The 12,543-nt window shown below is 40.1% G+C and overlaps 1 protein-coding gene across 9 annotated transcripts in view; it reads right to left on the bottom strand.

The window, feature by feature from the left end:
• The window catches only part of HIPK2 (homeodomain interacting protein kinase 2), a 215,376-nt gene that overhangs the window by 25,653 nt on the left and 177,180 nt on the right, over window positions 1-12,543 (bottom strand). For all 9 annotated transcript variants that reach the window (XM_043966155.1, XM_043966158.1, XM_043966156.1 and 6 more), the window contains exon 12: window positions 4,690-4,971. In XM_043966155.1, coding sequence (XP_043822090.1) covers window positions 4,690-4,971 — 282 coding nt within the window. The remainder of the gene's footprint in view (window positions 1-4,689; window positions 4,972-12,543) is intronic.

Raw genomic sequence — 12,543 nt, 5'->3', positions numbered from 1 at the left:
ATTTGTCCTCCCTTTCCAAGAAGGCATGTTTAACCACTGATGGCATTATCTGAGTAATCTAGTAGTCTTTAATCTATTCTTTTCATTCCCCCCCCAAAAAATGGCCACATTTTTGCAGTGCCTTTTTCTACTGTTGATTAACAGCATAATTATATTCTTTAGCTTTTCTTCTCAGAATGCTAAACTTAGTGAAGTTATGATCACAATTACAGAGTTGTTCACTCACGGACTCCTCTTGAACTATTTCCTGTTCCTCACAAAGAACCAAGTATTGTATTTTTGCTTTCTTCATGCGTTTTAAAATTATTTTCCCAAGGAAGTCTTCTCTAAAAATCTTACCATATCTTATCTTGATTTGTTTTACTAATTAATCTACGGACAGTTGAAGTCGTCCACTGTTACTACCAGGCTGAATTGTATAGCTTCTGAAACCTTACTTGATTCTTTCCAGTTTATTCTCACTAGCCTGGTCAACACCTATGGCTTGTCGCTTGCTCTGACTTCTCTTGTCATTGTCCATAATCCCCATGAATTAAGCATGGAATTTCCATTTATAGACATTCTTCTTAGAAGTACTATATTTCATTAGTTGTCTTTCCACAAAGTCTTTCAATTGCCAAATACATCAAGGCCTTTACTTGTTACTAAGCATTCCAATTTCTTTTTCCTTTTTTTTTACAGGGCAATGGGGGTTACGTGACTTGCCCAGGGTCACACAGCTAGTAAGTGTCAAGTGTCTGAGGCCAGATTTGAACTGAGGTACTCCTGAATCCAGGGCTGGTGCTTTATCCACTGCGCCACCTAGCCGCCCCAAGCATTCCAATTTCAACTATGTTCAACCAATATTTATTAAGTGAAAGATTCTGGAAATACAAAAAATAAAAACAAAAAATTTCAAACCCCAACACAGTTCCAGCTCTCAAGTTTACATATCTACATGGGTAGATATGGCATGTATACAAATCAGTATGGTACAAGGTAAAATGTGAGAGGTTAGAAACAAAAAAAGGACCCAGACAGGGTACTCTGGGAAAATCTGATGAGGCAAGGCCCACTTTCAAATAGGAAGATCCAGCAGGATTCATGGAGGAGGTGGCACCTGAGCTTGACCATGAAGGAAATGAAAGATTTTTAATAGGCAGGGATGAGTAGGAAGGGCCCTTTCCATGACTAGTGAGATTAAAATTTTTTTTTGGAAACTGGGCTTCCACTCAGGCTAAAAGTGTAGCAGCCGTTTATTGGCTGAATTCCACTACTGACTGGCACAGAAATTTTGACATGCTCCATTTCTAACCTGGGCTGGTGGTCTGTCCCTCTTCAGGCAGCCTAGCAGCGTCCCACTCCAAGGGGCTCACTAAACATATTGGTGCCATACTGAGTGTGGACACTGGAACGGCTTTAGCTCTTCAGCTCAGAACTTCTTAGTTCAAGTGATCCACCAGCCTCAACGTCCCCAATAGCAGAGATCACAGGTGCGCGCCAGAGGCCGGGCAAAAGATGGCCTTTACAAGTGCACAGAGTTGAGGGAGAAGAGAATGACATCAAAGAACAGTGAGTTTGGTTAAAATATAAAGTGGGCATGAGATCCAGTAGATTGAAGTCAGGCTGTGGAGGGCCTTAAATAGTTTATATTTTATCCTGTACATGACAGGGCAACAATGAATGTTTTGAAGAGAAAGTCAGACCTCTTCATTAAGAAGATTCTTTTTGTAGGTGTTATGAAGGATCAATTGGAGAGGTGATGAAGTGTAATGGGAGAGGATGAGATGGATGCAAGGGTTATTGCGGCAAAGGATAGAGAGGACTTGACAACTAATAGAATGTGGGAAGAGAAAGGTAGAAGGGAGGTGAATACAAGGTTTTGTGCTTGGGAGATGGGGAAAATGGTAGTGGAAATGACAGAAAAGTTACAATCATTTACATTTTTATCCCTTTAATATTAATGTAGAAGAATACATAAGCTTTGGCTTTTAGTTCTGGTCATTTCCCATGCTTGTCAACTGCCTGACTGGTGGGCAGCATACGCACAGATCTCAAACAGAAAGGAGCACGCCACAGAACACATGCTGGTCCAAACAAGCTGTCCTTTAATGGCTGGACAAGAGTTTATGTATTTCTTTCTTTTTGTTCTTTTCTTTCTTTCTTTTTTTTTTTTTGGTGGGGCAATGAGGGTTAAGTGACTTGCCCAGGGTCACACAGCTAGTAAGTGTTAAGTGTCTGCAGCTGGATTTGAACTCAGGTCCTCCTGAATCCAGGGCCGGTGCTCTATCCACTGCGCCACCTAGCTGCCTGAGAGTTTGTGTATTTTGTTGGCTGCTCTTGGCCCCCTTCTAATTCATCCTGACATTGTGTTTCCTACTTCTGTTCTAGTCTCCACCTCCCAAATAGTTGATCTTCTGATGCCTGTTTTTACTGCCTTCTTGGACTTGGCAGCTCTGTTCTCCCTGACTCTGGTCTATTCTCCACTCAGACTTAGGCCAACAAGCGGCTTCTTTCTGCTTCTGCCGGCTGTCTTCTGTCCTAGCCTGCCTTCTTCTCTTGACTTCTCTCTGTCAGCCACTCCTTCTGATCGCTAACCCTGACCTAGCTACCACTGGCAGCCCGAGGCAGGTAGCTCAGCTTTACCCTGATCACCAGTGGGAGGATGAGGAGGGGCAGTTCTGTGCAGTGTAAACAGCCCAACACCTGAGGTTGTGGAGCTTTGGGTTTGCACTCAAACTCTCTGGGGACCACAGACATGGCATGTCACTTCTCTGGGTCTTAGTTTCCTCCTCGGAAAAATAAAGGTGTTGGACCAGGTGACCTCTAAGGTCCGTTCCAGATAGAAATAGGTGATTCCGGCACACTGTCAGATGCTTTTATTACTTTCTGGTGGTTCAGATAGATTACATCGAGTTGTGTGGTTCTCACTGTAAACAATGATGCATATCTGTGAGAAAGCCAATCAAGGTGAGGGATGCAATCTTTTAACTCGGAACTGAACGTCCAACCTGGTTGGTGTGCCTTAGGGATTAATCAGGAGGGAGACTTAGCAGTAGGCATGGGCCAGAGGAAAAAGGGAAACACCCAAGAAGGATAAGGTCTAGAGTTAGTGTATAGGAAACAGATGGAAGACCCTGAGGGACAGCACCTTTGTTAAGATCAGGACTGAAGAGAAAAGGGGGGCTTAGGGATGGGCTATATTGTGGTAAGGCAAGTATGGGCCTGAGTAAACATGCTTAGCTTGGTTTTATGAGTGACAGATAATGAGCAGCCACCACGTAGGGGCTATGCATGTAGTGCAAATGCATTTTAACCAATCGCTGTGATATTTTGTAATGATGGATGAATTACAAGAGTGAGCATTTATTATCCAATCAAAATGATGTGTCTACTAATGGAGCATGATTATAATGTTGTATCTGATAATAAATTAATATTTTCAGTATGACTACAGATGTTAATGTTTTATATCTACTCATAAGATGTGTGCTTGATTGTTAATTTACTGTAGGCTTTGTGGTTTGAGTGAAGTGCATACCTCCCTTGGGGCTTGTTCCCACTTCACAAGATACAACAAGTAGGCAGAATAAAGCATCGATGGCTAAGCTTCACGGAGAGTCCATACGCAGCACCTAAAAGTGCCTGTGGGCCTGTGTGTATTGTGTGGGGGTGGGGGAGACCTGAACTAGAGAGAGGTAAATGGGCTTTAGCAAACCTTAGCAACCTCATTAGCGCCATGTTATAACTACCTAAGTGCATCAGCCCAGACAGAAACTGCAATTTACTGCTGCACGACATGAAAACATTGGAGGAGAAGCTGGGATAGTGGTGTTAATTCAGCTTTGCAGGAAGGGGAACAAAGAGTACAGTGAATTATTACTTCCCTGGAATAAAGTGTTACAGACACTGGATGAAGAAGCAATTGGATGTCTGCAAAACCAGAACAGACTCTGATCATCAGAGAAGGTAAATTTGTGCTTCATTTGACATATATATATATATATATATATAAAAGATTCTAAATAATCTGAGACTGTGGGTCAAAGAAAATCCTGGTCCATTTTGGTATGGAATGAAGCCTAGATTCAGAATCATTTGGCACTAAAATACTATTGTTGAATTCTGTGACAATCATGCCTCAAGGTACTATACTACATCAAATTAATTTTCTTACCTTATGATATTCCCTCAACACAATGGGTAACAGTCATGGGTAGGTGTCAGTCATTAGCCCCTTCCTGGGCTGCTCTTCACACATGACTTCCCCCTCCTGTCTCCGTGCCTTCCTTGCCCATCTCCTTTCTTCCTCACAGTACGCCCAGCTCAAGAACTACCTTTGGCAGGTGCCCTTCCTCATCCATGCAACTGGCAAAGCCTCCTTTCCCCTCCCAGACCACCTTATGTTTACTCTGAATATGCTTCTATATGTGTGTGTATATGCATGTTGCCTCCCACAGGATAAAATGTAAACACCTCAAAGACAAGCACTGTTTCACTTCTAACTTTGTATCCCCAGAGCTGATTAGCACAGTGTGGGGTGTATGGTAGGCACTTAATGAATGCTTGCTGACTGACTTCTTGATTTTGGGGGACTGATCTGGCTGATCCCAAAGATTTTGTTTTAGCCTTTCTCTCTACACATGCAAATACACATAACTCACATACCTGGGTAGTCTCACTGGACTGAATACACCTTTATCCCCTTACCTGGTAGGGGCATGCTTCTGTTCTTCTTCCTCATCTGTGTCACTGCTGATGGTGATGACGCTGACTGTGGGGCTGGGCGTGTCAGGTATGACAATTGTCTGCCGCTGGCGCTCCTTGGTGGTACTGGAAGCCACATCACCCCACCCACATGTAACAGAGGTGCTGCAGGCAGGGCTATTGTGTACCATTGCACAACGGGGAGGTGTGTTCTCTTTGACTCGTTTGGATCGCTGAGGAGAAGTGATGGTCTGGGAGGAGGAAACCTCATAGGCTGACACATTTCTGGAATGACACAAACACAAAACACTTAGAGATAAGGTTGGGCCACAGCATCTTTTCTGGAGGATTTCAATGTTCTAGTCAACCAGGCTCAAAATCTAATTCTTAATGTCACTGTTGTCTCTTTTCTCTCTGTCATATTACACATTCAATGAGTTGCCAAGTTCTTCTGAGTCTCCCCCATAATATTTCTTCCATCTGTTCCTTCCTTTCCAATACCACCACATCCATCCCAATCTAAGTCCTCATTATCTTTGGCCTCAACCATTGCAATAATTTAATTAATCTTCCTATGTCCGGTCTTGCCCCAATCCAATTACATCCCTCTCAGTGCTACAAGATAAATTTTACTTATGCACAAATCTAATCAGATCACTTTATCACTCAAAAACCTTCAATAACTTCCAAATGTCTGTAAAGTTCAAAGTTCATAATCTCACAGCTATTCTTTCTTGTCATTAAAAAAAATCATCAATCAGAAAATGCTTTTTTGATGTGGTAAATCTTGAACTAAACCTTGAAAAAAGTATGATTTGGCTTTCCAGAGAGGACGAGAACAAGATGAGTGAACATAACACAGAAGTCTTATGCTGAGTATTTTATAGAATCATAATATTAGAAGTGACCTTGAGAGATAGTCTAGTTCAGGCTCCATCATTTATACACATTCTTTCTTTCTTTCTTTTCTTTTTTTTGGTGAAGCAACTGGGGTTAAGTGACTTGCTCAGGGTCACAACAGCTAGTAAGTGTCAAGTGTCTGAGGCTGGATTTGAACTCAGGTTCTCCTGACTCCAGGGCTGGTGCTCTATCCAAAGCTCCACCTAGCTGCCCCTATACACATTCTTTCTGGTCCTATCTTACTCTAAGTCCTCCAGTCAAACTAGACTCCTTTGGGTTCCATGGAGAAGCCATACAGGATTATGGGATCACAACTCTTATCTTAAGCACAAGGAAGCTGAGATAGTGACTTGCACAAATTCATGCAGGCAGTGAAAGTACAATTGGAATTTGATCTCAGGTATTTGACTCCACAGCCAGCCTTGGGTGTACTGCACCAGATTGCCTGTTTTCTTGCACTTATGCCTGATTTCAGTTTTCACTTGTAATGATTGGAATGATGCCACCTACTGGAGACTTGCTGTGGGAAAGCTCTGCCATGAGGAAAATGCCTCAGAGACATTGTGGCTTTTCCTTGGTGTCAGGAAATGACGTTTGCTCATGGGTGCTGTCTATCAAGGCTACCAGCCAATCAACTTGAGGAGCCTCCTATTTTCTGGGAGGAGACAGGAAGGAGGAAAGGGAGCCTGCGTGGAGAGCGCTTGGGCTTTTGGGTTCCTGACTTGGTGGTGGTGGTGGCAGAGGACTTCACAGGAAATTTGAGGAAAGATAGGAATGCCAGGCTGTTGGAATTCTGTTCTCAATCTTTTTCTTTCTATTTTCCAATAAACCCTTAAAAACCTAAACTCGTTTTATCAGTGATTTTAGTCAGTTTCCCCCAAAAACTGGGGGAACAGATTAGAATCCACATTTAGAATCTTAAATTACACACACTGTTTCACCTGTCAAAATCATACACCAGTTTTCTATACAAAAATCCCACCTCTTCCATGAAGCCTTTGGGGATCACCCCAGTCAGACTACCCAAGTCATAAATGTTCATTTGTTTCTTGGAATTTGCCTACTGTTCTGTTGATACTTTTCTTAAATGCTCATTAACGTAGAGGATATCATCAGCATATAATGTTGATTCTTATGATTCAATAGCTAAATTCTAGGGATTTTCCTGAAGCAAACAGCAGCTAAGTGACTTACTTGCTCCAAGTTACGCAGCTGGTTATCAGAGAAAGAATTTGAACTCCAATCTTCCTGATTCTATGTTGCCTCTAGTTCTTGCCTATGCACTCATCAGTGGTGTGTGTGTGTGTGTGTTTGCAGTTATCTGTATATATTTTTGATTCCCTTTCACACTCAGGTTCGTAAATTCCTTTGACAGCAGGGACATGTCTTATCTAGCCTGGTAACCCTGTCATTGCTTAGCGGAACAACTGCTGAATTTTAGGCCTTTATACTAAAAGGGCCTAGGTCTGGTGATTTTTAAGTAAGGCTTCATTTCTCCCTGGAAAGGGATGTGATCTTGAAATCCCCCCTCTTCCACTTCTACTGTTTTTTTAAGTTGTTCAGTTGTGTCCAGTGCTTTAAGAGTCAGTAGACCATAGCATGTCAATACTGTCCATGGAGGTTTGTTTGGCAAGAATGCTCTAGTGGTTTGTCATTCCATTCTCCAGTGGATTAAGGCAAACAGAGGTTAAGTGACTTGCCCAGGGTCACCAAGCTAGTAAGTGTCTGAGGCGGGATTTGAAGTCATATCTTCCGGACTCCAGGCTCAGTGCTCTCTGTCTGCTGAGTCACTGAGCTGCCTCACTGATCAAAAAATCTGGTGATTTAAAAATAAACCTTTATTTCTCCATGGAAAGGGATTGACTGTAAAGTCCCTGCTCTATTACCTCTATGAACTTCCTTTAAAAAGCTTTTCTTAGTTTTATTGGAATGGATTTGGAGCTTCTCATGGTCCTAGGTTCACAGATTTAAGGTTGGAAGGAACCTTAAAGACCATAGAGTCCAATCTCCTTATTTTATAGAAATGAAACAGAAGAACAGAGAAGTTAAGTGACTTGCCCAGAGTCGCACAGCTGTTAAGTGTCTTAGGTGGGTTCCCTACCTTTAAGTCGAGTGCTCTCTCCACCATTGTATACTGACTGTAGGGTGGTGTATAGAATCATGAGTGGATTCAGCTGAACAGCAGGGCACAGCTTACTAGCAACTCAGTGTAGTCCTTTCTTTCTTTCTTTCTTTCTTTTTTTTGGCAGGGCAATGAGGGTTAAGTGACTTGCCCAGGGTCACACAGCTAGTAAGTGTCAGGTGTCTTAGGCCACATTTGAACTCAGGTCCTCCTGAATCCAAGGCCAGTGCTTAGTCTACTCCTTTCTAATATGAACTGGAAGAGAAAATTGGGAACAGGGCACATTGAAAAGGTCTCCATTAAAAAGAGACCTTTTGATCTGGACTTGATGTAATCAACTATTTATGACAAGAAATGTCTAAGTACATCTTCTTTACTTAAAGTAAGAGGAAAAGAGTGATTTTTTTTGACATTCCAGGAAAAATAATCTTTTTCTGCTTTCACCATGCCATTCTTTCATATGTATAGGCATACCTGTGCCAGTAAGAAAACAATTCCAACCAAGAATGAGACTCAGACCAAAGAAACCACCTAGTCCAGAACCTACTTCGTCCTTAGAGAGGCTATCAACATCTCATTGAAGAGCTTCCAGGGAACAAGAAACCACAGAACAAGATAATCAATGAAATTTGACAAGTTTTCTATTCAGTAGTCACTGGCTAGGCTATGATTTCCTTTTCTTTCATCAATGAATAAATGTTACTCTTTAATAATACTCAGTTAATCTTCTTTGAAAGTATTAATATGTAACTATATTAATTGTTGTTATTTTTCAGTCATAGTTGACTTTTAGTGACCCTATTTGAGTTTTTTGGGCAAAAGTTATTGGAGTGGTTTGCCATTTCCTTCTCCAGCTGATTTTACAAAAGAGGAAACTGAGGCAAACAGGGTTAAGTGACTTGCCCAGGGTCATATAGCTAGTAATTGTCTGAGGCCAGATTTGAATTCAGGAAGATGAATCTTCCTGACTGTAGGCTCAGGACTCTAACCATTATGCCACCTAGCTGCCTACAACTTTTTAAAAAAAAATCCCCCCCCCCAGGGCAATGAGGGTTAAGTGACTTGCCCAAGGTCACATAACTAGTAAGTGTCAAGTATCTGAGGCCAGATTTGAACTCAGGTCCTCCTGAATCCAGGACCGGTGCTTTATCCACTGCACCACCTATCTGCCTCCTGCCCACAACTCTTTATTTAGTATTGTTTATTTATCAGCCCATAGCATTTATGAAGTGCTCACTACATGCCAATGCTAGAGGCCCTGTGTTATTATTATTTTAATTAACCTGGCTAGAAAATCTGAGGGAGTGAAAAAAAATTTTAAGTGAGGTAACAAATGTATTTAGCAAAAGTAGCAAGATATAAAATTCACAAGCAATCAGAAAAACTCTTATATACTATCAATAAAGACCAAGAAAACTAATAGAATAGGAAATATCAGTTACAATAAGCATAAAGTATTTGGATATTAACTTAAGACACACAAACATTCCCCAACCATTGAATTTACCAAAGAGTTTTGCAGAAATAATGGAAGAATTGAAATGGAAGGATATCTCTTGGACACAGGACAAGATAATATAATAAAAATGTCAATACCTTTCAAATTAATTTATAGTTTCATTGCAATACTGATTGAGATACCAATGGATTACTTTGTAGAACCAGATAAAATTACAAAATGTATATGGAAAAACAAAGGGGGAAAATCTATGGAACTCTGGCAGGGAAAGTAATAAAAGAGAATTTGCCTTGTTAGACTTTTAAGCACATCAAAAATAGTAATTATAATACCTATGTAGTATTAAGAAAAATAGAAAAACATATAAATGGAGTAGGATTGAGGTTGCAGAAATAGAACTAAATCTACATAAAAAGTATGTATAAGGCATGATGAATTTAGAGATATTATACACTGAGCAAAGGAATCATTGTTCAATGAATATTACTTGGAAACTGAGAGGCAATATGGTAAAATATGAGTTTAATCTCATACCTCAACCATATATAATAAATTCCAGGTGGTCCAGGAGTTAAAGACAAAAACAATTTTAAAATTAGGAGAAAATTATTAATGTAGTGATCTCAGTTGTGGAAGAGAGACAAAATCTTATCTACTGAATAAATGAAGGAGATTCTTGGGAATAAAGTACATGTATTTGATCATGTAAAAATTTAAAAAATGGTAAAAACAAAGATAAGAATAAAAAAAAGTAGGAATGAAATCTCTACAGAGTCTATCAGATGAGTCTGACATTCATAATCTACAATGAACTGACATAAATATATAAGTCAAGATTTAATCCCCAATGGATAGTCAAAGCATATGTTATGTTTAAAATAAGAGGAATAGAAAGATGTGAACAACTGCAAAGTATTAAAACTCACTAATAATAAAAGAAATGCAAGTTAAAACAACTTTGAGGTCCTACCTCATGTTTATTAAGTTGGCAAAAATAAAAGTGCTGGTGCTGGCAGAAACACAGGTATACCCAAATTAATGTTGGCAGAATTTACAAATGAGTATAATTTTTTGGAGAGCAATCTGGCAGTATACAATATGAATTACAAAACTGATCAATCCTTTTGTCTCAGTGATTCCACTGCTGGGACTATACCCTAAGGAAGTAATTAAAAATAAAAAAATACGTTTACAAAAACATTTACAACTACCTTATAATATGAAAAACTGGAAATTCAATGGTTGGGGAATGTTTAAGAAAACAAACTATGATCTATCAATATAACGGAATACTATTGTGGTACAAAATGACAACTGTGAAGAATACAAATAAATATGGAAAGACATATGAAATAACATAAGGTGAAGAACACAGAACGAGAATAGCATATACATTTATGTCTATATAAAAACCTACATATATGCAAGATGTAAAAGGACAATCAAAAATTAGGCAAGGAGCATAAAATAGATTAATATTATGGTTATTAATTTGTTACAGTAGTTTTTATTGTAAATAATTCTGATTGCATAGTTCTGTTGGGTTCAGAGGGATTATTTCCTTTTCTGTTTGCTTTTGGTGAGAGTGTAGTTAACTTTAGCATAGATAAATGCAAATAAAAACAGATTGGAAGAGGGTATGGAGGAAGTTTTGGAAATGTTATTGCCTCTTATTAATATGTTAAGGTATTTTTATTCATGTAAATAATAAACATGTTCATCTTGTTTTTCAAAACGTTCCCAGTCCACCTCTGAAGCCTCATGATGGTGTGTGGTGCAAAGGTGACCCTTGGGTTGTAGAAGGCTGTGCCAGCAAAGTGCAAGCTCTGGCAGGTTCCACCAAGCTGACAAGGCTTCTTGGCCTGGCCTCGTGCCAGACCCCTAGTCTATCTAGAGTTCTGCCTGGCTAATTTTCAGAGACTCTTCACTACTAAGCTGGCCATGAGGCGATTAAGCTATTGGCCACAGCATCTTATAAGGTGCACTGGCGGAAGGAATCCCACACTGAAATCACATACCTTTTTGAATTGAGACATTCATAAATTATTCTTTTAAAATGTTCTAATTAGCCTGAGAGGTATGATCATGTCCACTAGCATTGTGAAGGAGTTCCATTGTTTAGTTTCTCATGGCTCCTTCCAAGTTCTAAATCCTATTATTTAAGATCTATGATAACTAAAGCCAAAATATCATTCCTGCCTTTCAGCCGGTTTAAATTAAAGCACTGCTCTTAAAAATAGGCAAATGAACTACATTTGCAAGTCATTCTATGAAAAGTCCAATAATCTACTGGTAGTGGACATTCCTTGGTAAAAGGAGCTCAGTGGGAACGACAGACGCACTTGCAAAAGCTAGCTGATGTCTGTTTCTCCTCTGCCTCACTACGCTGAAAAACAACTGGATATGCATTAGCAGGTTATGTAACAGAAGGCCACAGAGGTGGTGTCAACTCCCTTTGTGAGCAATCAGACAGATGGGTGCTCATGGGTATAGACTCCCAAGGCCACAAAGTGAGGAATTCACAGGATCTTAGATTTAGAGGTAGGAAGGACCTTAGAGTTCTAAGCCTCTCATTTCATTTCATAGCTGAGGACACTGAGCCTCTGACAAGTTAACATGACTTGCTCAGGGTCATGTAGCTAGTGTCTGAGGTGGGATTCAAACCCAAGTCTTTTGACTCTAGGTTGGGACACTCTATTCACTACGCTCTGAATTTAATAAAGGAAAGATGCATTTATTAAGTGCCCGTTATATGTTAGGTCCCTGTGTGTTAAGTGCTTCACAAGTATTATCTCATTTAATCTTCACACTAACCCTAGGAGGGAGGGGTTATTATTTATTATACCCCTTTTACACTTGAGGAAACTGAGGTAGACAGTGGTTACGTAAGTTAGCCCTGGGTATCCCATCTATTAAATGTCCTACCTCTAGGCCCAGTGCGCTCTCTACTGTACACCTGAAAAACGAATACTTCTGTAATTATACCAGAAACTTTATTACCCTAGACAAATGATATGATAGCCTCAGATGGAGAGGCAGCGTGATGTAGTAGTTAAAGAGCTTGCTGCCTTTGGAGTTTGGAAGACCCGGGTTCAAGTCCTACTTCTGATACATACTAACTGTGTAACCACGGGCAAGTCCCAGGTAACTCTCTTAAGGCCAAATAACAAATGAGCTGTCTTTCTGTTTTAGTGAAGAAACATTCCATGCTGGGAAATACAACTGAAATGACAAGAAAAAAACTGAGTTTTGATACTGAACATCAACAGAAGAAGACAAGCAAACGTGTGAGGGGATCCTTGTATACAGAGCCTCAGGACTGCTTGAGATTTGAAGCTCTGGTTGGATTCTGAGGCTGATCTTTCCCACTTTAGCC

The sequence above is a fragment of the Dromiciops gliroides genome, chromosome 5 (assembly GCF_019393635.1).
Source record: "Dromiciops gliroides isolate mDroGli1 chromosome 5, mDroGli1.pri, whole genome shotgun sequence".
In the NCBI taxonomy this organism is placed as follows: domain Eukaryota; kingdom Metazoa; phylum Chordata; class Mammalia; order Microbiotheria; family Microbiotheriidae; genus Dromiciops; species Dromiciops gliroides.
This window is presented reverse-complemented; position numbering and strand designations above follow the sequence as displayed.